The sequence below is a fragment of the Delphinus delphis genome, chromosome 7, assembly GCF_949987515.2.
Source record: "Delphinus delphis chromosome 7, mDelDel1.2, whole genome shotgun sequence".
NCBI lineage: Eukaryota > Metazoa > Chordata > Mammalia > Artiodactyla > Delphinidae > Delphinus > Delphinus delphis.
Genome location: NC_082689.1, coordinates 54,610,470 through 54,637,149, shown reverse-complemented (window position 1 = coordinate 54,637,149; position 26,680 = coordinate 54,610,470). Strand labels below are relative to the sequence as shown.

The following is a 26,680-nucleotide window of genomic DNA, read 5'->3' as shown; positions in this document are numbered from 1 at the left end:
TATATCGGCTTTGCTTAAAGCTTGTGAAATTACAGAAATCTGAAAATTATTGTCAATTATACAAGGGGATGGTCATTTCCAAACAGGATTTTAAAAAATCATAAAGGCTAGAGAAAACTTCCATTTTTAAAATAAAGTCCAACGCTTGCTTCCGTGTTTTATATTCTAAATGAAGTTGTGGCTAAGATTCTTTGTCGGCGTGGTGGGACTCTCAATGTACACTGACTTCCTAGAAGATAATTTCTCGGACCCCCTGAATGGGAGAAGGATACGAAGGAAACATAAAGAGGAGGCTTTTTTTTTTTTTTTTTGAAAAAACCACCAGAAAGACCTGAGACTCAGTTACAGGAAAACCTGAGAGGCCTACGAGCGCGACGTGGGTGGGGGAGGGGGGCGGCTAGTCCCAGGGTCGGCCCGGGGGCTGCGCACGTAGCCAGGTCCGAGTCCGCCGGTCCCAGGCCCTGAGGCTTAGGCCCCGGGGGGGCCGTCGGTCCGAGGCTCGGCGTTCTGGGTGAGAGCGGGAACCCAGGGCCGCCAGCCTAGGGCCTGTGGGAGGATGAGGAGGAGTCACGGCTCCGACCCGCCCTCCTCGCGCAGCCTCGGGCTGGGCTGAGCCGCAGCAAGGCACGCCCGCTCCTCCAGCCCCGCCGCGGGGGAGGGGTTTCCCGGGACGAGCCGGCCCCTTTCATCCAGGAAGTGAAAGCGACGTCGAGGTCAATGAAAACAAACGAGAGACCTGGGGGAGGAAAGGAAGGCGGGCGAGGAGGAAGGAGCGCCGGGGCGCGGAAGGGAGCAGCGGGGCGGTGGGAGCGCGAGCGGGAGGCCGGCCGCGGTCCCGAATTTGCCGCCGCCTTCGGGGCTCGCCCGGGGATGTCTCAAGGCCCCCAAGCACCACGCGGCGGCCGCCGTCCCGGCCTCTGAGGGCCGCCACGTCCCGGCAGCGCGCGCGGGCTGAGGGCTGCTCTGTGCTGGCTGGGGGCGCCCGGGGAGGGGCCCGGGCGGGCCGGGAGGGGCTGCCCAGGCCCCGCGTTTCCCCCTTCACCGCGGCCGGCGCCAGGCCAGGAGGATGCGCGGCGCCGGGCTCTGAAGCATGGAGGGAGTTCTGTACAAGTGGACCAACTATCTCACGGGTATGAGGGCTCCACTGACCGGGGTGGGGGTGGGGGCGGCGGGGAGAGAACTTGGACGGGCTCAGGCAGGGAGGCTGCGGAGAAGGCGGGTAAGGGGCTCCTCCTCCCTCCGGCAGGCCGGCGGGGACCCTCACAGCGAATCGGTTCTGTCTGGTTCCCGGGCTTAATCGCTCTCTCTGTCCCTTGTAAGTGCCCATCTGGCCTCTGCAGGGGACAGTTCGAGGCTGCGCACCATCCTGAGGGTGGGAAGTGCACCTGACCATTTCTTTGACCGTGTAATAATACTTCTGTTTTCTCCTGTAGCTTCCGGAACCATTCCTAGTCACTCTACATGTGTTGCTGCAGTCTCTGCCTTTATTCACACTTAATTCAGCATTTTGTTGATAACTGAGTTGTTGGGGCATAGGACTGTGATGGGCCCTTTAAAATCAAGATTTCGTTTTAGGAAATCTTTTCACTGTTTCTTTTAATTTTCCTTAGCAACACGGTTTATTTTAAAAGTTCTCTTCGTTGAAGTTGTTCAAGCATAGCAAGCAAGATTTTGGAAGCTGTTCCCAGATTATATTCTCTTAGGGGTTGATTGTCAATGAGTTATCCTTATGTTTTGGTATTCAGGTAAGTGTGTGAGAAATTGTGGGAGAAAGTGCAAGACACAGAAGGTGGAGCAGGCAAATCAGTTTCACTCATGAAGTTGGTTGAAAGGAAGAACACCAAAGAACTAGGTGTTTCTGTAGAACTGAGAGACCAGCAGGGAAGGGCCCTTTTCCATGACACCAACAGTCTGGTTTATTAAAAGAGCCTTAAATCTGAGTTGTAGTCCCATCTCTGCCATCAGCTAACAGTAAGGACAAGTCACTTTTTCCTCTCAAGATCTGTCTCATAGGGCAGTGGTGATCAACTAGTTTATCCTGAAGGTGTCTTCCAACTCCAGAATTCTGTGATCTCACCAAATTAGAGGAAGGGGAGTGGATTTAAAGTAGGATTAAATAGCAAACAGATTTCTTGGTTTAGTGTAATAGGCCAGTCTTGATTTGCTGCCCACTTGTTCACTCTGCCAAAAGTAGTGAACCCCTTAGTAATTGTATCAGACATTCAACTAGTGTCCATCTGACCTTGTGCAAAATTTGCACATAAACACTTAAAGACATAAGCACTGAGCTATAATTGTCTCTTCTTTTTGATTAGTTGGAATGTTAAAGACATTTATAGCAGTGAATGCTTTGACATTTATGATACATGGATGTTTTGTTTGCATTAGAATGTCAAACACTTTATTTCTGTAACTGGTATGTTTTAACAGGAAACATTTAAAAAAACGAGGCAAATTTTTTTTATTAGGCATTTTCACATGGGCTGTTGTGAGAACAGTTATACTGTTTAGTTTAACTTTGAGATGGTAGTTACTCTGCTTTGAGATGCAGATGATCATCTCATTGCAAACATTCTAAGCACGCAGTGGCTTGGGAGGTCATGTGAGGATCTTATGCATAGCCCAGAGCAATGGGTGATTACTAAGATGAGTCAAAATTTATTCCTGGAGCTAAATGTGGTCTTAGTGGCCCTCTTTCTCATCTCCTGTCGCTGAGCACCAGCTGGTTGAGCTTTTAACGTTGTGTACTTAAGGTTTTAATCTTTGCAGAGCATTTAAGTTAACTGCTAGTATGCAGTGTAGAAGCTTGATGAAATGAAATCTTTTGTTTGGAAGAATTCTATTTTTAAAATTTAAATTTGGCTCAGTGGCATGCTGATTATTTTAGTTCATCTTAGGTCAGAAGGATGAATAGCTGTTCATACTAAGTGATCTTTAAGGAACCTTCCAGTTTGATGACAGTGTGCTTTAAGAATCCTTTGTAGAGAATAAGAATTTCAGTAACATTTGGTAGTTTGAGATAAAAAAGAATGTGTGTTATGAAAACGTATTAGAAAAAGGAATACCTATGCATTTTTTTCACAGATATAGCCCTTATATATATGTGTGAATCAATTAGAGATTGTTTCATTAAATATTTCTTCAAAGAGGTATGTAGAGATCATTAGCAGTCTTAGATTAATATACTTAACTATAGTCACTTTTCAAGTTGGTACAAATTCTAAATGAATCATTTTGCTCAATATTTATTTTAAAGAGGTATTGAATCACAATAATGCAGGCTTACAAAATCACAATTTGTCCTGTAGGCACACTAGACTGGGGTTAGAGGAGTGTATTTTCACCATAACCTTCTTATAATTTGTTTGCCAAGGTGAATTAATATTTGGAAAGATACCATCCTCATCATTTCTATGCATGCCCAATACATTATGGATATACTGTGTATCTGTACTCTTATGGGTAACAGGCAATATCTCAGTTTTCTGTAATCATTCATTCATTCAATCACTTGAGAATTAAATTTTTTTTTAGTACCTGTTGTGTGCCAAGCACCTTTCCCAGGTTTTGGGAATTCAGTGATGAACAAGATAAAGTTCATGTACCAGAAGAACTTACCTTCTAATTTGCTAGACCTCATTAAGGAGTATAGAGTTTCGTAAAAAGAATTTTCCAAGCCTCTGAAACTTGGTTTTGGATATCCATCCCTCTGAACTGTATTATCACATTCCCTGCTGTTAATCTTTTTATGATTACTCAGCATTGTCATTTCAAAAGTGTTATAGGTAAAGCCTTTTGGGGAGGTAAATCCTGGGTCTATATCAGGATGTAAGAATGATTCCCCTATCTGTCACTGTCTTGGTACTATTTGGCCCAGAAAAACTGAACTGATTAATATAGCAGACAGTGTGTAAAGTGACCAGGCTGAATGGTGATTTAACAGTCACAGAAAGAACAAGGGCAGTCGCACTGCCTCCAGCATGGTCACCATGTTATTAATCAGTGAACTGTTGTAAATTAGTGGCATGCTTGATAAGATTTCAGGGAACACTGAGTATGGCTTGCAAGAGTGGGAGTTGAGCTTCAAGGAAAGACATCATCACCCCCAGCTTCGCATTAGAGCCAAGTCTGTGATAGTTGTGTGCTGTAGTCACTGAGTCAATGCTAATTAAATGAATGATTTCAATTTCTAGCATTTCTGCCTGAGCTGTGCAACAGCAGGGCAAGGAGAGAGGAGTGGTGGCTCCATGCTCTCACCACAGGGTATGCGACTTCTGTGTGAGAGACTGTAAATCATTCAGCACTCACTGTGTGCAAGGGAGTTGGCTTAGGTGGAGTATTTTATAGGAGAGAGGAAAGCCACATTGCAGAATTAGAGGGCGAGGTGGCACTTGAGAGGTCTTCTTGTTCAATTCACTCATTTTGGAGACTGGGAATTTTTGATATTTAATGGGATGAAAATTCGTCTCAGGTTATTCAACCTGGGACAAAGAATGATAACAAAACTAGGGCTAGAATCCATGTCTTCTGTTGCATTTTCCATTATGTTATAACCTGACTCTGTTTCCCTTAGAAGAAAGGGGCAATTGTGTTTGGGCTGTTTTCTGTGTGTAGGGCTATTTTTGAAGATGGGTCTGATGGGTTGTTAATGAGAAGGTTGTAAGCCAGAATAAAGGTATTATTTCCCATATTTATTCTGATCTAGAGGTTTCTCCAGAAATCTCTTCCAGCAAAATGGAGATTGATGCAAGAGTATTTTGGGCAGATCTTGGCAATTAAGATTTTCATTGTCAGAATGTTATTTTAGAGCCAAGAAATGACATGGATGGTAAATTTTGTAATCATAGTTTTCTGTGTGATTAAAGTACTTTTTTATTGCTGTTTTGTTATTTGTGATCTTTGTAGGTTGGCAGCCTCGTTGGTTTGTTTTAGATAATGGAATCCTGTCCTACTATGATTCACAAGATGATGTTTGCAAAGGGAGCAAAGGAAGTATAAAGATGGCAGTTTGTGAAATTAAAGGTAAGTGAATATATGGAATTAAATGAATTTGTAGTTAGGTAAGTAAAGGGTTCTTCAGCATACTGCAAAAAGAGGAGAAAAGCGTTTCTAACCAGGAAGGGATCTTCTAATGCCATTTATCTCCTTAGCGTTCAGAAGTGGCACTTAGCATTGTTAGGCACAATTTTTGATATTTCTCCCTCTATAAATATACTTTGAATTGAAATTCGAAGTACTAGTGCTAGTCTTCCAATGTGGACTTGAAAAAGCAATTTCTTGTGGATGCCACTTTAGTGTCCATGCTGAGTCTACAAGTGTTTTCTTTCATGTTCATTGAAGCGTGTTGTAAAGATTGGAAGCTGAACTCTAAAGATGATGAGGCCAGCGCAGGTTTTTGATAAAGTATGAACTCAGAGTCATAAACTCTAGTTCTTTGCTGAATTGGAAATAAGCTCTTCTGGGTAATAGAGATGTTTTTCCTTTCTTTTTCTTCTTTTTTTTAATGATCTTGAGAGTTTCAAGGAGTACTGGTCAGGAATATTGTAGGAAGCTCCTCTATCCGAATTTGTCTGGTGTTTTTCCCATGATTAGACTGGGGTTATGGGTTTTAGGGAGGAAGAGCACATCAGGAGTACATGCTGTCAACATGATACACCATTTTTTTTTCCAATGTATAATTTCCATTTTAATATTTTTTTTGGAGAGGATGGTTTTTCTTCAGTCTATAAGGACTTAGTCTTTACATGGACTTTGGTGGAGGTCATGGGGCAGCTTCCGCAGGTCTAAACTGGGGTGGGAGTGTTTGGTCCGTCTGGGATGAGCTTCACGGGAATGATTCCTGACTATCTTGCTCTGACTGGCACAACTCACGCAGTAATGTAGTTTTGATGTAAGTACAGGTGGGGAAGCACATAGGAATCGAAGACACTTACTTCCGAAATGTCCCCGATGGCTGCGGCCTCTACTGTGTTAATTAATGACCTTAATGGTGTCCTTGGGCATGCATTGGGCGAAGTTGGTGCAGTGAATAGGCTGCACATGGCCATGGCTCTTTTTTGGCATAACTGTTGTTCCTTCTTTTCTTCGTCATCTTGGAAGTGAGGACCCGAGAGAGCTGACATACCACTCTTGACATTAACCTTGACCACCTGTCTGAGGTAGTGTCTGTCAGATTTCTCTACTGTAAAGTTACCTTCCCCACTCCTTTTCCATACTGTGCTTTTTCAAAAGGGGAGAAAAAAGCAGTAAGTCATGCTGTAATTTTCATGAAGGAAGGTTTCATGGACCATTGATTCATTTGTGTGTGTGGTTGGGATATGTGGGGTGCAAGTAGGTAGGAGAAATCAGACAAAGTGGTAATGAAAAGTATTGCATTCTTCAAAGAGAATTGAAGGAAGAAATAAAGCACTAGAGAAGGGCGTGTTACACCCTACAGGGGCTCATGGCTACATAAGATAGAAACACTTCAGCGTTGTTACTTGCATATTCTCTGAACTATATGAGGTGTAATTTTGTTTTATTTTTATAAATCACACAAGAAAAGCACATTCAAAGCATGAATTTTTATTTTTTTAAAAAATTATGGGAACTTCCCTGGCCATCCAGTGGTTAAGACTCTGTGATCCCACTGCATGGGGCACACAGGGTTTGGTACTTGGTTGGGGTAAGATCCCACATGCCACGCACTGCGGCCAAAAAAGAAAAAAAAGATATAAAAAAAAATGATGGTTTTATCTCATCTTATTCTTCATATTTGATTCCAAATGAGATTCTGACTCTTGTCAGAAATCAAACTACATTCAAAGTTCAAAGATTTGACAACCTTGAGGATATTTAAAAGACTGTTAGTGGCAGAATTCTTAAGGCAACTCTAGCACTTTTTCAAGCCATGGCAGCGTTATTGTTGTCCTTGTTATTTGTTTAAAGAATAAGATACAGAAATGGGCACAAATCTTCAATATTCAGCCTTAAGAATGCTTACAAAGTGAATACATTTGTGTAATCACCACCCAGATCAAGAATTAGAATATTATCAGCATTCTAGATGCTGGGATAATAATCATGTTACCTCAGCCATTAATCTCTCTAAAAGGTTACCATTAATCTGACTTTTATCACCATATTTAAGTATTGCCTGCTTTTGAACATTACATAACTGGAATAAATCAATGTTTTCTTTTGTGTCTGGCTTACCATTATATTTGCGAAATTCATCTATGTCGTTCTTTGTAACAGTTCACCATTCTTACTGATGTGTTGTAATATTTTTATTGTGTGATTGTCCCACAGTTTGGCTCTCCATTCTAGTACTGATGGGTGTTTGTTTGTTTTTTCCATTTTGTTTCCATTTTGGGACTATAATAAGTAAAGCTGCCATAAACATTCTCATATATTTATTTTGTTGAACATATATATGCGTTTCTGTTCAGTATATATCTAGAACTGGAGTGGAATTGCTAAGGGAGACATTGAATATTCATACATTCAGCTTTAACGGATATTAAAGGAAATACTATTCTTGACTTTTGTTAAAACAGTAAGGCACAAAGAAGCAGACTTACAGATGTAGAGAACAAGCTAGCTGTAGAGAACAAGCTAGCGTTACCAGTGGGGAGAGAGGAGGGAGGAGGAGCAAGATAGAGGTAAAAGCTTAAGAGGCACAAGCTACCGTGTATAAAATAAATAAGCTACAAGGATGTATTGTACAGCACAGGGAGTGTAGGCAATATTTTATAATAACTATAAGTAGAGTATAGTCTATAAAAATTTTTAATCACTATGTTGAACAGCTGAAACTAGTATAATGTTGTAAATCAACTATACCTCAATTTAAAAAAATTATTAAAAAAACCCAGTAAGGCAGACTTTACTCAGGTCTGTTGGAATAGGTATAGGAGCTACTGCAGTGGAGTTTTGCAGTAGGGGAGAGAAATTGGGCTCAACTCTGAATACAACAAGGAAAAGTGGGAGTTTATAGCCAAGGAACAGAGTGGCAGGGGGCGGGATAGGGGAATCAGTGGATGGAAAATTACAAGGATGAAACTTCAGAGATAAAGGGGGATTCTGATTAAACAGACCTAACGGGATTCTTATTGGAGGCAGGTCAGGGTGATCAGATATTATTACCTGGGGGTGGTGGGAAGTGGAATTTAGTCAGATAAGGAGGGTGATCAGATATTGAGGGTGGGGGATTCTGGCTAAACTGACTTAGCAGGATGTTTGCTAAAAGTGGACTCTACTAGGACAGAGCTGGAAGCCCCAGATTGGGCCTAGTCAAGCAGAGGGTTCAGAAGAGCCCAACAAGTTTGATCAAGGAGAGACTTTTTGTCTCAGATAGTGCCAAACTGTTTACCAAAGTAATTGTACCAATTTGTTTTTCAACTAGTATGAGAGTTTCAGTTGCTTTTCATCCTTGCCAAAGCTTACTATTAGCAATTTGAAGATTTTGAATTCTTCTATTATACCTAGTGCTATCTCATGGTGGTTTTTTTTTTTTAAACACTAATGGATTGAATCACTGTTAAATTTATTTATTTATTTATTTTTGGCTGCGTTGGATCTTCGTTGCTGTGCACGGGCTTTCTCTAGTTGGGGCAAGCAGGGGCTAGTCTTTGTTGCGGTGTGCGGGCTTCTCATTGCGGTGGCTTCTCTTGTTGCGGAGCACGGGCTCTAGGCACGCGGGCTTCAGTAGTTGTGGCACGTGGGCTCAGTAGTTGTGACTGGCGGGCTCTAGAGCGCAGGCTCAGTAGTTGTGGCACACAGGCTTAGTTGCTCCTCGGCATGTGGGATCTTCCCGGATCAGGGCTCGAACCCGTGTCCCCTGCATTGGCAGGCAGATTCTTAACCGCTGCGCCACCAGGGAGATCCCTCTCATGGTGGTTTTAACTTGCATTTTTTTCAATAACTAATGATGTTGAGTATTTTTTTAGATATTAATTAGGCAATTGAACATCCTCTTCTTTTGAAGTCCCTTTTCAAGTCTTTGGCCCAGTTTCTAAACTGAGCTATCTTTCACATTGATTTGTAGGAGTTCTTCGTATAGTCTGAATGAGTTTTCGTATTGCAGATAATTCTCCTGATCTGTAGTTTGTGTTTTCATTCTGTTAATGGTATCTTTTGACGAACAGAAGTTTTTAATTTCAGTAATACCCAATTTGTCAAAAATTTTTTTAATTAGAACTTTTTATGTCCTATTTAAGAAATCTTCTTGAAGGTTTATTGTTTTACCTTTTATATTTAGGTCTATTTTAGGTTGGTGGTTGACGTAAAATTCTGTAAAAAAGAGTGTGATAAGTGTGACAGGGGTACTGGTGGCCCCAGGGGAGGGAGTTCTTAGATCTCACTTTTCAGTAGTTAATTTGTTGTTGTTTTCTGTTCACATGCTACCACCACTTTGACACCACTGCCAGCCTGGGTATATGTGAGAATGGTGGCTTGGAGGGTACCCCTGGATACCCCTTAAGGAGGTGTCACTGCCTGCCTCTTGAATCAGAGTTTGTTGTTTTAGGTCTGAAACATCTAATACTGTGTAAGTGATGATTTGATTCTCCACAAATTACTTGAGTTCGTGACTATATTTTCCCTTTGTTTATCATCGTAGTCCATTCAGCAGACAACACAAGAATGGAATTAATCATTCCAGGAGAGCAGCATTTCTACATGAAGGCAGTGAATGCAGCTGAAAGACAAAGGTGGCTGGTTGCTTTGGGGAGCTCCAAAGCCTGTTTGTCTGATACTAGGACTAAAAAAGAAAAAGGTAACTATAAATTTTTCCTTTGTGGTGAGAATATTTTCTTTAACATAAATGTAAATTGTCATGTTCACTTATAGTAATTTATCCCAAAGAAATAATCAGAAATGTAGAAGATCTATGTACATAGATGTTCATTATAGTGAAAAAATTTATAAACATTGCCAAGGTTTAAATTCAGGGGAATGGTTCAGTAAACTATATAGTGCTTTCATAGGCTGATATATTATGTAGCCAGTAAAATGTTTACAAGGAATTTTAATGATATGAGAAAATGCCCAAAGTTAAGTGATAATTGAAAAAAGCAGGATTCAAAATTACATAGCCACTTCTTGGCCAACTCAGGAAAGATACGTAAGAATTGGTCAGGTTGTTACCTTTGGAAAGGGAATTTGTGGGAGACACTCACTTTTCACTTTATACCCTTTGACAGTAACTTTTGACTTTACCAGCTACAGATATTGCCCGTTCAAAAGCAAAGCAAGGGACTTCTCTGTTGGTCCAGTGGTTAGGACTCAGCGCTTTCACTGCCGTGGCCCTGGGTTCAATCCTTGGTCGGGGAACTAAGATCCCGCAAGCTACGCATCCATGGCCAAAAAGAAAAAAAAAAGAGCCAAGCAAATAATTTATGGTATTAGTTCAATTATATGCAGATATAATGTGAAAATAATAACAGTATTTATATCTTGGTAGTGAGATTGCAGTTTTTTTCCCTATATATTTTTGATTTTCAAAAATTTTCACTGAGCATGTATTACTTTTATAATTAAAAACAATAGAAGTTATTTAAATTAGTGAAAACAACTAAATTGTGGGTTATTGAAAAATGAAGGCTAAGGATTGAATTTATAACAGTTTTCAAATATGTGGAAGAACATCACGGATAGAGTGTGGTTAAGGGTAGGATAAGAAGGAATGAGGACTTCCTTGGTGGTCCAGTGGTTAAGACTTCGCCTTCCAATGCCGGGGGTGCGGGTTCCATCCCTGGTTGGGGAGCTAAGATCCCACGTGCCTTCACGAGCAGAAAACAAAAAAACAGAAACAATATTGTAACAAATTCAATAAAGACTTTAAAAATGGTCCACATCGGGAAAAAAAAAAAAAAACAGGGAATGAATAGTCACAATAGCCAAAAGGTAGAAACAACCCAAATGTTTATAGACAGATGAGTGGATAAACATAGTATGGTATATACATAAAATGGTATTCAGCCTTATTATAAAGGAAGGAAATTCTAACAGATGCTATGAATAATGGTATGAATCTTGATGAATCTTGAATATGTGCTAAGTGAAATAAGCCAGTCACAAAAGGACAAATATTATTCCACTTATGTGGGGTACCTAGAGTCGTCAAATTCATAGAGACAGAAAATCGAATGGTGATTTTTAGGGGTTAAGGGAGGGGGAAAAGGAGAGTTAGTGTTTAAAGTGTGTAGAGTTTCAGTTGGGGAAGATGAAAAAGTTCTGGAGATGGATGGTTGTACAGTAATGTGAATGTACTTAATGCCATCAAACTGTATACTTAAAAATGGTTAAAATAGTACACTTTGTTATATATATATATATATCTACAATTAAAAAGAAGGAATGGACTTAAACTTGGGTAAAAATTAATTTAGGTTAGGTTAAATGGGCAGATAGAGCTGCTTTGGTCTACTCTGGCTAGAGGGGCTTCATGACTAGTACCACAAAGCAGTGCCACTGGCTCAAAGAATATGGAGAAGCACCAGGATCTACTGTGTATACTTTTTTTCCTTCCTCTGCTGCTTACACATCTAATTTAGAAGGTATTGGTAAGTGAGTGGCTGAGATTATGGCTGGATGTTTAGTCTGTCTGGATATATTAAAGAAAGGAACATAGGCTTTTAATTAAAAAAAATTCTTAAACCAATACTATGTGAAAATGAAGCTGTGAAAGGAACAGAAGAAAACAAATGAATGTTTATATAGAGCAGTTGTAACTATATAAGTTAAAAACTTCTGTTACCAAAATACAATAAAGAAAACTGAAAGAAAGCTGACAGATCTTGAAAAGTATTTACAGTATTTTGGAGGGATGAAAGATTGCTATCTTTAATGCATAAGAACTTTTATAAATTATAAATTTATCGATTTATATATTACTAAGAGAAAAACCAAACATTAGAACTGGAAAAATGTGTAAAGGACAAGAAAAGCCAATTCACAAAAAAAGAAATACAAGTGCTTATCAAATTAAAGATGAGTAATGGAATGGAAATATCCTGTATAAGGCATTCATTGTCATCAGCCTGTCTCTGGAAATTAATCTACCTAAACTTCATGTCAGACATATGACAGCCAGTTTTTTCCACCTATCTAAAGAGAAGATGTTTCCTCAGGGAAAACCTTATATTCTATTTCCAAGGTCTCATACGTCTTAAGCTACAGGTATTCATATCTATTGCCTTACTTTTTAATGATTCCATTTTGTTGTTTTGCCTCTGAAGTATGAAAATAGTCTAATTGAATGTTTGCATATGTTCCTTTCAGAAATAAGTGAAACCAGTGAATCTCTGAAAACCAAAATGTCTGAGCTTCGCCTCTACTGTGACCTCCTAATGAAGCAAGTTCATACGATCCAAGAATTTGTTCACCATGATGAGAATCATTCATCTCCCAGCATAGAGGTATATCCAAGATGATCCTTTCATGTCTGATTATGCTTTGCAGCATATGGTGGGTGAACTTCTTACATAAGATGACAGAGAAGCATTTTCAAAATGAGTTATTCTCAGCTATTCAGACCTCTTCGTACTGTAGACTATCTGGAAGTTTGTAGTATCTTTTAGACTATGTCTGTATAACCAGAGTAAAGCAGCAAGCAGCACATTTGTCCAAAGAATCAAGGCCTGTCTTTGCAGCCAATTGATTATTTGATGGTTGGGGTAGGAAAGAAGCATTACCAGCTTTGTTCTCCAAACTAACTGCATGAGTTCATTGGACAGGTGCTGTTCTCTTTCTTTTGTAATTAGGTCCTAGCTTAACTACTGAGGGTTAATAATTTAACTTTATAAACTAACTTAAAAAAAGAATCATTTTCAGAGCAGTGATGTAGGAATCAAAATTCAGATTTGCAGAACCTGGCTATGAAATAGGCTCATTCTTTCTGGTGAAGTAGGACCAGTGAGCCTTACTGCTCTCCGGGTGAAAGGCCAGCCTGGTTCCCAGTCCCCTTTTGCCTAACTTGGGAGAAGTGGGACAAGAAATCTTCCTACTTTTCTGTGGCCTTCTACTAGGGAGGAATCTTAGGTGAGGTAGGTTGCCTTTAGATGCAAGTACATTAAACCCTAAGGCACTTGCTGTTTCACCACAGGCTCTCTGCAGGCAGGTGCCCTTACATCTGCTCCATTGGCTCAGGGACAGTGTCGGGGACCCAATCTTGTTCTATCCTTCCACTCTGCCATTTTTGGTGTGTTGTTTTTTTCTCCTCATGCCCTAGCCTTCAAGGTGACTACAAGTGCGCACAGAAGCAGGAGGCAGTGGGGTAGCCAGGGTGGAGAGAGACCATCTCAGTTTGCTGTCCTTTGCTTTTATCAGGGAATGAAAATCCCAGAAACCCCAGCAGACTTCTCATTATCTTTTTAGTCTGGGTCCATGAAAACTAGGAAAAATGAGTATTTGACAAAGGGTCATGGAATAGACATGACTGGCTTAGACCAGTCTATATTCATCCCTCAGGAGCAAGGCGCTCTGCTGTCCCAAAAAGAACTTGGAGTTTTTATTCTACCAAGGAAGAAATGGGGGAATGTGCGTGGGGTAGACATGAATTCTACCTGGCACTCAGTGACCCTCATGGTGTTCCACTGCTATGATTACCTTTGGAATTCTGATAGTTAGAAACTTACAGTCTAGGTAAGGTTTATTTAAGATAAATTTTTGTACACAGTTTTTCAATATGATACTTCGTTTAAATGCAAGAGTTATTTTTTTCTTGGAGTCTAATTTCATACATTGTTTACCTGAGAGACAGATAATTCTTATTCATGCATTGCTTTAATTTTCTAAGGTAATGCATTTTAAACAGATTTGAGCATAACCTAGTAAGGTATCCATTGAAGGTAATGTTTCATTACTTGATGGTAAGGTGGTGCATGAATCCACATAGCTGTGTGTGAATCTGTTCAACTTTTTGCATGTAATTTTTCAGAACATGAATGAAGCCTCTTCTCTACTTAGTGCCACGTGTAATACATTCATCACAACGCTTGAGGAATGTGTGAAGATAGCGAATGCCAAGTTTAAACCTGAGATGTTTCAGCTGTGCCATCCGGATCCCTTAGTTTCTCCTGTGTCACCTTCTCCTGTTCAAATGGTTGGAATTTCTGGTTTTTCTTCCAGTGATACTGCATGTGGTTTTGTTTTTGTGTTTATTTTTAAGGCTGGAAACTGGCAGTAGGAGGGAAATAGTCAACAGGTTGAATTTTTTTTTTTTACTGTACTCAGATTCTGTATGGGAGCCTCTCAGCTGATGGGCTCAACATGAGCCAAGGTCCTGATCCCCTCCCCTTGGAAGGGCTATGCCATTTACCCCAGTGTGTCAGGAAAATATTATAGTGCTCTGTGGGTGCTGTGACATGAAAAGGTTGGGTAACAGTCTTCTATTTGGTAAAAACACCACTAAGGGGTGAAGATTTACTCACAAGGGGATAAAATTAAGTAAATCTTTAGAGGAGCTGTAAGGGATTCGAAACAACATGTTACAGGGGAAACAGTATTTTATAGTCAGCATTTGGATTTGAACCTTCCAAGTAGGCAAGTTACTTAATCTCTCTGGACTTCATTTTTTTCATCTGTAAATTACAGTGTTTTTTACATCAGAGGTAGATGTAACCTGTTTAATGTTAGGTCCTTAACATTAGGTTCTTATCTTCTGATTACTGTGAACAGGGAGTACTCTTTTTGCCAAGGGTGATGGATTCATTGTCCTTTTCAAGGTAATAAACTTGCCCTAGCATGCTTTGGGAAACTTGGAGGTGAGATGAGGTTTGATGAAACCTTACATGTTTTTCATCAAACTATTTTTGTGAACTCTTTTGTGGAATGAAGAATGCCACCTGGCTCTTATTTTAGCAATTACCAGCAGACCTATTTGTTGGCAGAAATAATAGGGTACAACTTATTCTGAGGTTCTCTTAACCACCACAGCAAATTTGGTCATATGAGAATTAGTAAAGATTATTACCTAAATTTATTTAGATCATTATTTTCCTAAAGTGTTAAAAATTTTTTTTTATTTGGTTGCTGTGCAACTGAGTATTAGTTGCGGCTCACCGGCTCCTTAGTTGCAGCACATGGGCTCCTTAGTTGAGGCAGGCAAGCTCCTTAGTTGCAGCATGCAAACTGTTAGTTGCAACATGCATGTGGGATCTAGTTCCCTGACCAGGGATTGAACCTGGGCCCCCTGCGTTGCGAGCGTGGAGTCTTAACCACCGCGCCACTAGGGAAGTCTCTAGATCATTGATTTCTAAATAATTTATGATGGACCAACAGCATCCTCTGAGATAGGTATACCATGAAAATGAGTTTGATGGCCAGATTAGTTTGGGAAGTTCTAGGTTAACTTAAACAAATTGGGTTTTGCTGATGTAGGACTTCTTAGAACCTCTTTTATGCTAAAGTGTATTATGAATCTCTGAGGAGAGGTGGTGTGTAGTGTTTCTGAAATTTATTTGATGATTGAACCCTTTTGTTTATTTTTTAATAACTCAGAGGACTGTGTTGTTTAGTAGAACACAGTTTGACAATGTTGCTTTTTCGAACAATTTTAGGTTTATTGTGGACTGCTAAATAACATGTATAGTTGAACAAAAAATCCTGATCTTTTGAGATGAATGTATAGTGCTATGTTCCTGAGCTTGATGTACAAGGAGTACACTGTATTTTTTTTAAGGTGGACTTTATAGAATCAAATATAATGAAAACACCTCAAACCTGCCTAATTTCTTCATTGAACTTCTGAGGAGAATGCCTTCTGTTATAAATGTTCTATAGTCCAGAGAGGTCATATGTGTATTTTATGTATAAGAAGCTATAATAACTGTCTCTTTTAAACTAAAACTTTTTATCAGTAGAAACATTACAAGAAATCCAATAAGTTAATCTAGGAAATACTGGTTAGAGGCCACTTATTTTTCCTCACTGTGCCGTTTTACTTCATACATAAGGCAAAAATTGTGGCTTACGGTAAATAGTTCTGGAGACACATAGCATGGAAAGTAAGGTCAGACAGTCATCAAGAGGAAATCTTTTTCTTTCCTTTTTCTTTAACGACATGAGTAAATGAAAAATGAAGCTGAAAAATTTGAGAATTCCAAAATTAACTTGATCTTTATAACTACTTTATATGGTTATCTCATCGTGTCCCTCTTTAAATTAACTTGCACTCAGTTATATTTCAAATCATCATAGAAGTTTAAACAATTGTCATTTTGATCCACAGATAATTGTAGTGGGGGTGTTGCTGCGTGAGTAATCCTAAAGGAAGTGATTTCTGTTAAAGGAGATGTTAATGTCCAGTTGCATCTTTATTTTAATCATATTAGATATCCTTGGACTACAAATTGGATGGGTCATAATTGTTCTCATTTCAACTGGGATTTCTCAGAGCAACTGTAGAAGGCATTTACGTAACATAACTGTTAGACTTGGACTCACTTGTAAGACTCTTAAGCCCCTGTATATAAAGCAACCATCCTTAGCCTTTGATATAAACGTTGCTTTTTTTGCTACTTTGCTAAGCATTGAAATCTACTTGGCTACCTCTGTTTTTTTGGTGGAGTAGTTAGATCTAAATTATGTTTCGTATTTGTCATATTTATTAATACTATGCTGACTCAGATTTTATTTATTTATATTTTAAGTGTATGTTTTTAGAAACCTATTTGAGGCTTAGGGTTCCTCTTCTGAGTTTTTAAAAGACTTGAATAATTAATGCTGTTTTCCATGAAAACCACACTTTAGAACATCTGTGTAATAGCTACCTGAATAATGAATGGTAAGGAGAAGCTCTGCCCTTTAAAAAAAAGAGAGAGACATTTATTAGATTATTTTCTTTTCTGGCTTGCTGGATACTCCTTTTCATCACAAATAGTGTGATTTTTTTGGGGACTTGTTAAGTATACTGTTTTTTTATATCTTTATACAAACACATGTATTATATATATATTATAAAATTCAGTTTTTAATATTGAGAAAACAATCCAGCATGTTTTTGTATGTGTTGAGAAAGATTTCAGTTAATAATTATTGGGGAGAAAGCTTGATATTGTGCTAATAATGTTACTTGGATCTGTAAAAAATAAATTTTTTGGCCAGCCATCTTTTTCTTTGAGTAAATTTATGTTAATTATGATAATAATAATATATTAGAGCTGTCTTATTCTACTTGATATATGAATTATGCTTATTTTCTTTTTAAATTTCTAGATGAAGCGTTCTGTCAGCCACCCTGGTTCTTGCAGTTCAGAGAGGTAAAATAACCTTTTCTTCTGACCAAGTTCTCTCAGAATTATACCTACTTAGGGAACTTCTTTGGGTCTTTAACATAAAGTGGAATGTAAACTCTGTATGGGCAAAGTCTGGTTCTGATTTGCTCAGCATTATTTCTCTTAGTGCTTAGTATAGGGTCTGGTCCCAGTAGGTCGTAGGTAAAGAAAAAAAATGAGTGAATAAATTAGTCAGCAAGGTAAGCACCTTGACAGCTATCATACTTTTTTTAGATGTAAATTATATCCAACGATGGTTAATAGAAATCCATTTTTGATGTATTAAGGCTCCAAGCTTAGGCTTATTTTACTACAGTTTTTTATAGCATCATATATTCATGCTGAGCTGTTGTTATAATAGGAGCTAAGGTGTTACTGAAAAGAGAGAAAAACTATTGATATTTTAAAGTATGTATTCATATCAACACATTTAAAAAATTTACGTTCTAGATCTTGCCAATATCCCAGGCTATTTATCTTGGTAGGTAACATTCTTTTAAGTTGCTATGGTTGTCTTATTATGGTTGTCTTTGGAAAATGATGAAATTATAGTGACATTAGCATTTATTTCTCTACATTAATATAGGGGTAGGGGAAAAAAAAGGTTATTGTAGGATTATGTGAAATCACATGTGTGAAACTTTAGAAAATTGTAAAGCACTATAGAATTCATCTTTCATTCAGTAAACATCTATTGAGTGCCTACCAAAAGAAAAAAAAGTGCTAACTGAACCCCCTTATTATTTTGTCACTTTATTTTTCCCTCTGATGGTTATGTAATTGATTGAACTGTCACGGGCTGAGAGGAGTCCAGTGATGTGTGTATCTAATCCTATCAGGGAATGAAGAGTTTCATCAACTGAATTTTCCAGAAAAATAAAAGCTTGATTCCTTTAACAAACTTTTATCTTTATGACAGAATTTTTTTGACCTGTATTTTATCCTTTCTACCTTATTAAATAAGATATAATAAGAATTTTAAAACTTTTTTCTTTTTTTTGATGAATCAAAGTTGTCATTAAGAACAGTAATGTTGGGCTGTCATCCAGTGGTAGTTGAGGTGCTGTTGAGTGGTGGTGATTTGCTTCTGTGTTGAATTTTTTAGGTTGATTTTTCTAGTTCTCTGGTTTTCCAGACTGATTTTTTAAAACTAGTTTTCCTAGCCTCCATTTGCCGTCTTTATCCGCTCTTGCTGCTCTCAGTGAGTTGGCTCCTAGCATGCTCCCACGCTGCTTGCCCGTCCCCTCCGCTCTGCTGTTTTATATTGGCTGTGGATGACGCTAGATGCATGCACTTGTGAAGTCCATAACTTCTAGTTTTTAAACACTTGTTAACCATCTGATACGTTTACTCTCTAGCTGGACCTTCCTCTATAAAAGAAATCACTTCTTCATTGTACCTCTTTTCCGTTTAATTTGGCTCAGAGGCTGTATTCCCCAGCTTACCAACTAGATTCTAAATGATTTGACTTGTTTGTGGCCTGACCTCTGAAGGAGTAGAATGTTGCTAAAATAGAACTTTGGGTATTAAAATAGTTCTTCTTTCATTTAAAGAGAAGTCATTGAAAACTGCAGTTGAGGGTGTTTTCATTTGTTGAAGTCCTTAAAATTTAATGCTTTTTATTTAACTTGCAGGAGTAGCCACTCTATAAAAGAAACAGTGTCTACACTTCACCGACTCTCCCAGAGGCGCCGAAGAACCTACTCAGATACAGACTCTTGTAATGATGCTCCTCTCGAAGACCCAGATAGTAAGTTAGAAGGGCTGTGTCTCTCCCTTTGGCCTATTCAGCAAAATTGGTGTGGGGCTCTGTAATTGTTGAAATGAAGGGTACTGACAGTGACCACTGTACTTGCCCGTGAATTCAGAGCTAAGCAACTAGCACACAATCAACAGAAGCTCATATATCCTCTTACAGTCACCTTTGTTATTAGGAAGTACTAAGTATCTCTTTGTAAGTACCATATCTTAAATTTATATATGTAATATCAAAATCTTTTACTCCCACTGCATTTTAGTAATCTCTTAGTAATTTATATTCCCATTGTGTTTGCATTTAAAAAACATGTTAGAAGAAAGCATAAATTGTAGGTAGGATTCTAGGGGAAAATAAAGGCAAGTTCTAAGTTCAAAGAAAAAAAATCAGCATTGTTACTTAAAGAATTTGAAATGGCCAAGGACAATAATTTTTTCTGGTGGTGGTGATGAATTATAATAACATTTATTCCTGTACCTTTTCTTCCTTATTATTAAAGAGTCAGCATACTGTGATTGAATCCTTTAGGAAAGGTTTTGTGATTTATGTTAAAATTTAATTATTTTTCTCTTCAGAGAAAAAGCTTTGAAAGTCAGTCAGAATATCTACTTCGACAGTAGTGACCATGATTTTCAGTGAATGCAAATATGGTATTATTATTACAACTCCATTAATAGACTTTTGCTTTTCAGAGTCTTTACTATTGCCCGTGAAACATGTGGGATAGAAATTACATACAGTTCTCAATTAAGCAACAGATTGTGTTCCAAGAGTTTATTTGTAAGTCAGCTGTTTGGAACAAGATTTTATTTCCCTTATGGAAATGACATGGTGAATGGTGGTTAACTTCTTTAGATGGCCTAGAAGAGCCCGGCTGATTTATAGTGTGGCTGAAATGGGACTAAACAATGGTGTTGGATTTCTAGTATTTGAATATGTTGAAAACATTGTATAAAATAGAGTTGCTTTACTTAACCAGAAGGTTAAACAGGTTTAATTAGAGGAGAAATGTAAAGTTCGTGAAAATGGTTGAGATTCTAAAGGGGACTGCTGATCATTTTCAGATGTTTAGAAGTTGATGGCATTTTTTTTTTTTTTTTTCGGTACACGGGCCTCTCACTGTCGTGGCCTCTCCCGTTGCGGAGCACAGGCTCTGGACACGCAGGCTCAGCAGCCATGGCTCACGGGCCTAGCCGCTCCGCGGCATGTGGGATCTTCCCAGACTGGGGCACGAACCCGTGTCCCCTGCATCGACAGGCCCCACTGCGCCACCAGTGAAGCCCGGCATTTTTTTAAAAAATAAGTTTATTTATTTATATTTGGCTGTGTTGGGTCTTTGGTGCTGTGTGTGGGCTTTCTTTAGTTGAGGCGAGCGGGGTCTACTCTTCGTTGCGGTGCATGGGCTTCTCATTGCGGTGGCTTCTCTTGTTGTGGAGCACAGCCTCTAGGCGCCTGGGCTTCAGTAGTTGTGGCACGTGGGCCCACTAGTTGTGGCTCACGGGCTCTAGAGCGCAGGCTCAGTAGGTGTGGTGCACAGGCTTAGTTGCTCCGCGGCATGTGGGATCTTCCCGGACCAGGACTCAAACCCGTGTCCCCTGCATTGGCAGGAGGATTCTTAACCACCGTGCCACCAGGGAAGCCTGCATTTTTTTTTTTTAATGCCCATTTTTCTTACAGAACTAATCTATTTATTGATATAGAACACTATGCTCATTATCATTTTGAATATAAGTTGGGCAATGAGTAAAGAAATGAAAGAAGGAAAAGGATTGAGTGTCGAAAGGGGTTGGGAGAAACTTTCCTGGGCCAATTTACTAGATCTTGGAAGTGACAAGAAAAAGAGGAAAATGGTTAAAGAGCTTAAGTATGGGAAAAAATGTCACCTGGGGCAGGTAACATACATTCTGATTTACCTTGCTCTTTCTGCGTTTTATACATGACCCTTTTCATCCAGAGCTTATGAAAGAGTTCTATTCTGCCTTGTACTTTTCTTTAGATGCCATTTCTTTTTTTAAATTTTGTGGCTGCGTTGGGTCTTCGTTGCTGCACACAGGCTTTCTCTAGTTGCGGTGAGTGGGGGCTACTCTTCGTTGCAGTGCGGGGGCTTCTCATTGCGGTGGTTTCTCTTGTTGTGGAGCATGGGCTCTAGGTGTGTGGGCTCAGTAGTTGCAGCACACGGGCTCAGTAGTTGCGACACCAGGCCCTAGAGCGCGTGGGCTTCAGTAGTTGTGGTGCACAGGCTCAGTAGTTGTGGCTTGCGGGCTTAGTTGCTCTGCGGCATGTGGGATCTTCCTGGACCAGGGCTCAAACCCGTGTCCCCTGCATTGGCAGGTGGATCCTTAACCACTGCGCCACCAGGGAAGTCCTGCCATTTCTTTTTTTTAAGGGCGTCATTTTCATTGGTTATAGCTAAATTAATTCTTTCAAAGCCAGCCATTTTCCTTAGCTCTCTTCTCTTTTAGGCACTCTGGTTCTGATTTTTTTGCCCATAATCAATACTTTATTGAAAAACTGACACCAAAATAGGAGAGTGCTGTTGTATACCTTACAAAATTAAACATAATTACATTATCTTGGTAGATTAACTGGAATTAATGAACTGATAAGGCTTTCTGCGATAGAACACAAATTCAGGAAGTTGTGTGGATCATTAGTGTTGCTTTCTTCTAAATGAACACCCTTCTGTGAGTCTGGCCTTTCCTCCCGTCGGCTGGCACAACACGGTTGAACAATCTACACAAAGCACCACTGTCTGAGCATGGCTGTAAACCGTGGTAATCTTGTAGCAGCCTGGACATTTTACATCCATAAAATAAGAATTTGCACTTTGAACCAGCCGTTCCTTTCTGTGTTTTTTCTTTTCCTCTTCCAAGGAAGGATGCAGTAAATCTCTAGCCAAAGGCATGTTGATCCTTCTGCAAGCCCAGCCCGTGCAGATCTCTAAGGCGACACCCCTAGCGAGCCTGGTTCTGAATTTTTTTTTTTTTTTTTTTTGCCGTATGCGGGCCTCTCACTGTTGTGGCCTCTCCCGTTACGGTCCGGACCCGCAGGCTCAGCGGCCGTAGCTCATGGACCCAGCCGCTCCGCGGCATGTGGGATCTTCCCAGATCGGGGCATGAACCTGTGTCCCCTGCATCGACAGGCGGACTCTCAACCACTGCGCCACCAGGGAAGCCCTGGTTCTGAATTTTTGAAAACTGTTTTTATAAGATCTAAGCGTAAATATTCCACTTAACACCCCCTAATTTAGCTGTTAAGGAGGGTAACAAAATTAGTTACACACACCCACACCCATACATGCATTAATGTTTATATATACTGGTGTTAATATTTTTATACATACATATATCTCACTTCTCTAGAACTTTTTAAAATTGGCAAGTGTAGGGTAGGTCAGAGTATTATCCTTAGATTTCCTTCTGTTTATCCTAAAGTTTAGTGTCCCAGTTAGTTGACAAAGCAGAGACTGAATTAGTGCTCTTTCTTAGAAAGTATGTTTTGCAAATTAGCAATCTTAGTTGAAAGTCTTTATTGCAGCATATTCTTTTTCTTGAGATATGCAGCTGCTTCTACGTTTATTAACTAGATTTTTTAAAATTATAAAAGTGATAAATGTTCATGCTAAATTAAAAAAATATGTACATGTGAAAGTGAATAGGACCATGCCAATGTGTTTGATGTGCTCACTTGGCAGCTGCAGTGATAGTTTTGTGAGCTGCATCCCAAATGGAGATATGAGAACTTTCACTGTGACATACCTTGTCAGCTTTCCTCAGAAAATCTTGTGATGCTTTGCTGTATACCTAAAACTAACACAACATTGTAAATCAACTATACTCCAATAAAATTAAAATATTAAAAAAAAAAAAAGAAAGAAAAAGAAAGTCTTGTGATGAAAAGAGCAAGACCTGAATTAGTTCCAGTTCTGTTACCAATTGTGTGATTCTTGGGTTAGGCCTGTAATCTTTTTTGGGACTTGGTTTCTTTGCCTAGAAAATGAGGAGGATACCAACAGCATTAAAACGATCAGGTTGGAAAAGCAATAGTTAAGAAAGACTAAATTCAATTCAGCAAATACTTATTGGCTGCTCATGTGTGCCAACCTTGGTTCTAGCAATGAACAAAACAAGTATCTCTCCTTCAGATAGTTTCATAATTTCTCAAGAACTCTGAAGTTTCTCCTTACAACTGCCAATACTAGAAAAGTTACATTTTTACTCTTAAACAAACGATCAAAAAGTTAGCAGGAAGCTACAGGAATTTCATGTCCCTGAATAGGAAATATTCTTTCATGGAGGACTGGAGTTAATATTGATAGGATGTTTAACCTTTTAATCAATTTCTTAATAGGACCTGTTCACTGTTCCAGAAATACACTTAATGGAGATTTGGCATCAGCAACCATTCCTGAAGAAAGCAGACTTATGGCCAAAAAAAAATCTGAATCGGAAGATCCTCTTCCATCCTTCTCTTCCTGAGGAAACGGAAGTGTCCAACTTCCTCTAAGTATTGCTATGCAAAAGCTGCTGTAATTAAACTATGTTATAGGGAGTAATTTTTCCCTTAGGATTTCTCTGCACTTTATAGAATATTGTAAAACAAACAAAAAACAACCCACATACCTTTGAAGTGTATTTTATCTTTATATAGTTTATTTGCAAGAGTATTTTCTTAATAACTTCACAGTATGAATGTGCATCTTTTTTTTTTTTTGAACAAATGATGGTGTAACATTTTGACATCTGTAAGGACAAATGTAGATATTTTTCTAAAATACTGTGAGGGACTGACATCTTAGTCAGTGTGTATTGTAGCTTATAAACATGAAATCTTATAAACCTAAGGTTTCAGTTTGACAGAAGTGTGATATATGTAACTTGTGCCATGGACCAAATGGTCACTTTACCCCAGCTGAAAGTGAGTTACGGTCGCAGCTTGATGGTGTTTGTATTATATTCCTTTAAGCAAAAAGGAAACATTTAATATTCGAAATATTTTTACCCCAAATACCATGACATTGAGGATTTTTTAAAAACGAGATCGTGCTGTCCTTTGTATATGAAGTTGACACTACTGATTTATCAATACCAAATATTGGGTTAAAGTATTTAATTTTTACTTATTTATTTTTCTGTTGCATCAGAAAAAATGATTGCATCCTAACTTTTATGACCTACCAAATTTAAGATGTGTATACCTTGTTATTTACATTGTTCTAGAAAAGAGGTTAATATTGTAGTGACCTTGCTCACTTCCACCAGAGAAATAAATGACTTGGCAATGGAAGAGGATTTTAGTGCTTTTTTCCGAAAATAGACGTAAGCTGCTGTTGTAAGGTATTAATGTTTGCAGCTCTTTAGACTATCTAGACATTTTTTATTTATGAATACTTATAAAAAAGGAATCTGTCAAGGTGACTGCCCTACATAACTTGAGAATGGCATTATTTAATTAAAGAACAAATAGCATTTTTTGGTAGTGCCTGTCCATACCTATTGTCAGTGTTTGCTTTGTAAACTGTTTTTTCAGTTCACTTTGGAGTGATGGTTTTTCCAAGGTTTTGGATGAGGAGCACTTTAAAACAAACTGGTTTGGTGTTTTTAAGTTAATCATATGTTTAATAAATATGTGGTTTTTGCATTCAAACTCATCATATAATACATTGTATTTTTTACATTTATTGATAGTTTGTCTAATCTTTATCAAGTGGTAATAATATTCTTTATTGCTTTGATTTTGTTTGTATCTTTGGACCTCATAGTAAATACACAAATTAGGCATATTTTTAGCTTTTTTGCCTGTGAGCTTAGAATAGTGCGTCCTATTCATTTTAAATTTCTGTTTTAAGTTTATGTGAGAATTTTTTTAAAAGAATTAATATTTGGTATTTCCTTATTGAAATAAGTCTGTAGTTATAGGTTTTCTTCCTTATGTTTAAAATGGACATAAACAATCTATATACATTAATATACATTTAGATTAACTCTGTGCTACTTAAAGTATTTGTGATTTTAAATAGCACACAGGTCATTAGACTATATTAAGAAGAATCTTTCTGCTCATGTTATACTTCATATGTCTAATTTGAGAAAAAAGTTTGATAATGTAAGTTTTCATGTTGAGCGAGTAATCAGATTTTTTGCTCCTTCTATTTTTTTATTTTTTATTTTTTGTAGTAAGGATGAGTGGTGATAAGACTATGAAGGTCAAGGTGGTACCAATTGTGGGAGTTTTTCTGGTAGTTTTTTTTTGAACCAGTATGTTTATAATGAAAACACTATAACAAAGCTTTTGAACTCATGGAAAATAAATCCATTTTCTATTGCTTTATCAAAAAATATGAGTTCCTGAACAGTTTTCTGTAAATACCTTAAAAAATAAAATACAGTTATTTCTGGTTCATATCATTTTTTTCTCCTTGAAACAGGTCCTTTGAAAAAGTTTGCTATATTCCTAAGTATGGCTTTTATTGTGACTGGAGCCACCTTTTCTCCCTTAGGAACCAACACATTTGTGAAATCATTTTTTTTTTTTTAGGGGATATCAATGTATCATGAATTACATCTAGGTTTTGGTCAGTGAGTTGGTAGCATGAAGCAACCTATAAAGCTTCAGGGAACCTAGCGTTTTGAGGAGCCCAGTGTATTTTCAAGTGTGCCTGACTTTTTTGAATTTTAAGAAAAAGATGAACCAAATAAGAACAATTTCATAAGAATTTTAGTTTTTCAGGACTTTCTGTAATGTATAACTATTGGTTCTTGTTTTGCTTTATCTAGGCCATGGGGTTATTGAGAAATTTAGAGACTCTTGGTATATCAGTGATCTTCTAAGCAGAGCTAGTACTTGCTTTACTTTTCACCTGGTTTGTGTTGTGTGGGAATCCAAGACTTCTATGATTAAAACAACTTTGATGAGAATTCTTTTGTAAATGGACCAAATTTGAACTTTGTTATATTACACTGAATTATTGTGTTATCTTTAATCAGGGTAAGTCCAGAAATGGATGCTATTGCTTAAGCTTAAATTCCAAGGCAAGAGATAAAGTATCTTCATTTTGACTGTCGCCATGGAACTTCACCCTGAATTGTAGATTTTCCACTGTGTGTTATTATACTTAGTGTTTAGAAATTATCATAAGATCTCAGGAAATGTATCCTTGTAATATGGCAATATTTTATTGCTGTTTATACTGATTCCATACACATTATAGTATCATTAATTTGGACTCTACCAATTCTTCACTTTTATTAAATGAAGTGCCTCTGGGTCTGTCGTTTGCTCCTGCCACTTGGCGCAGAGGGAATATCCTGGCCTGTAAGAAAGCCTGGTTAGGCTGCGGGAGCTCCTTTGAGGAGGTCTCTCTGTGAATAGCCCTGGTGGGGTAAGTAATTGTAGCTGGTAGATAGGGCTTCCTTCTCATGCTTTCCAGTTCCACAATCCTCCTTTCTTTGAATTCATACTGAATTTGTAAGTTTGAATTCTTTTCTTTTTTTAAAAATTAGCTTTCTTTTTACTAAAGTAATTCATGCACATAATTTAAAAGCTCAAGTAGAAGTGCAAGGCTTATAATGAAAAGGAGTAGTTCCTCCTCTTAGAGCCATGGAGACAAGTACTTTTAGCTCTTAGTGGTTTGTTCTAGTATTTACCTTCCTTGAAAATGTTTTAT

The 26,680-nt window shown here is 38.3% G+C and overlaps 2 protein-coding genes across 2 annotated transcripts; one reads left to right on the top strand and one right to left on the bottom strand.

The window, feature by feature from the left end:
• The first annotated feature begins 743 nt into the window (after positions 1–743).
• PLEKHA3 (pleckstrin homology domain containing A3) lies at positions 744–26,401 on the top strand. Its single transcript, XM_060016522.1, has 8 exons — positions 744–1,130; positions 4,906–5,022; positions 9,602–9,757; positions 12,265–12,401; positions 13,922–14,086; positions 17,200–17,243; positions 18,893–19,008; positions 23,365–26,401. Exons 1-8 carry the CDS (start codon positions 1,091–1,093, stop codon positions 23,490–23,492), a joined length of 903 nt encoding a protein of 300 aa, XP_059872505.1. The 5' UTR covers positions 744–1,090; the 3' UTR covers positions 23,493–26,401.
• LOC132428096 (small ribosomal subunit protein eS27-like) lies at positions 20,606–21,930 on the bottom strand. Its single transcript, XM_060015629.1, has one exon. The coding sequence runs from the start codon at positions 21,917–21,919 to the stop codon at positions 21,665–21,667; it is 255 nt and encodes an 84-aa protein (XP_059871612.1). The 5' UTR covers positions 21,920–21,930; the 3' UTR covers positions 20,606–21,664.
• Positions 26,402–26,680: the final 279 nt, after the last annotated feature.

Excerpts from the sequence above, each read along its gene's own strand:
- PLEKHA3 (XM_060016522.1), top strand. The coding sequence starts at position 1,091 with ATGGAGGGAGTTCTGTACAAGTGGACCAACTATCTCACGG. Across the intron at positions 1,131-4,905 it reads GTGGACCAACTATCTCACGG|GTTGGCAGCCTCGTTGGTTT; the intron begins GTATGAGGGCTC and ends TGATCTTTGTAG. Across the intron at positions 5,023-9,601 it reads GGCAGTTTGTGAAATTAAAG|TCCATTCAGCAGACAACACA; the intron begins GTAAGTGAATAT and ends TTATCATCGTAG.
- LOC132428096 (XM_060015629.1), bottom strand. The coding sequence starts at position 21,919 with ATGCCTTTGGCTAGAGATTTACTGCATCCTTCCTTGGAAGAGGAAAAG.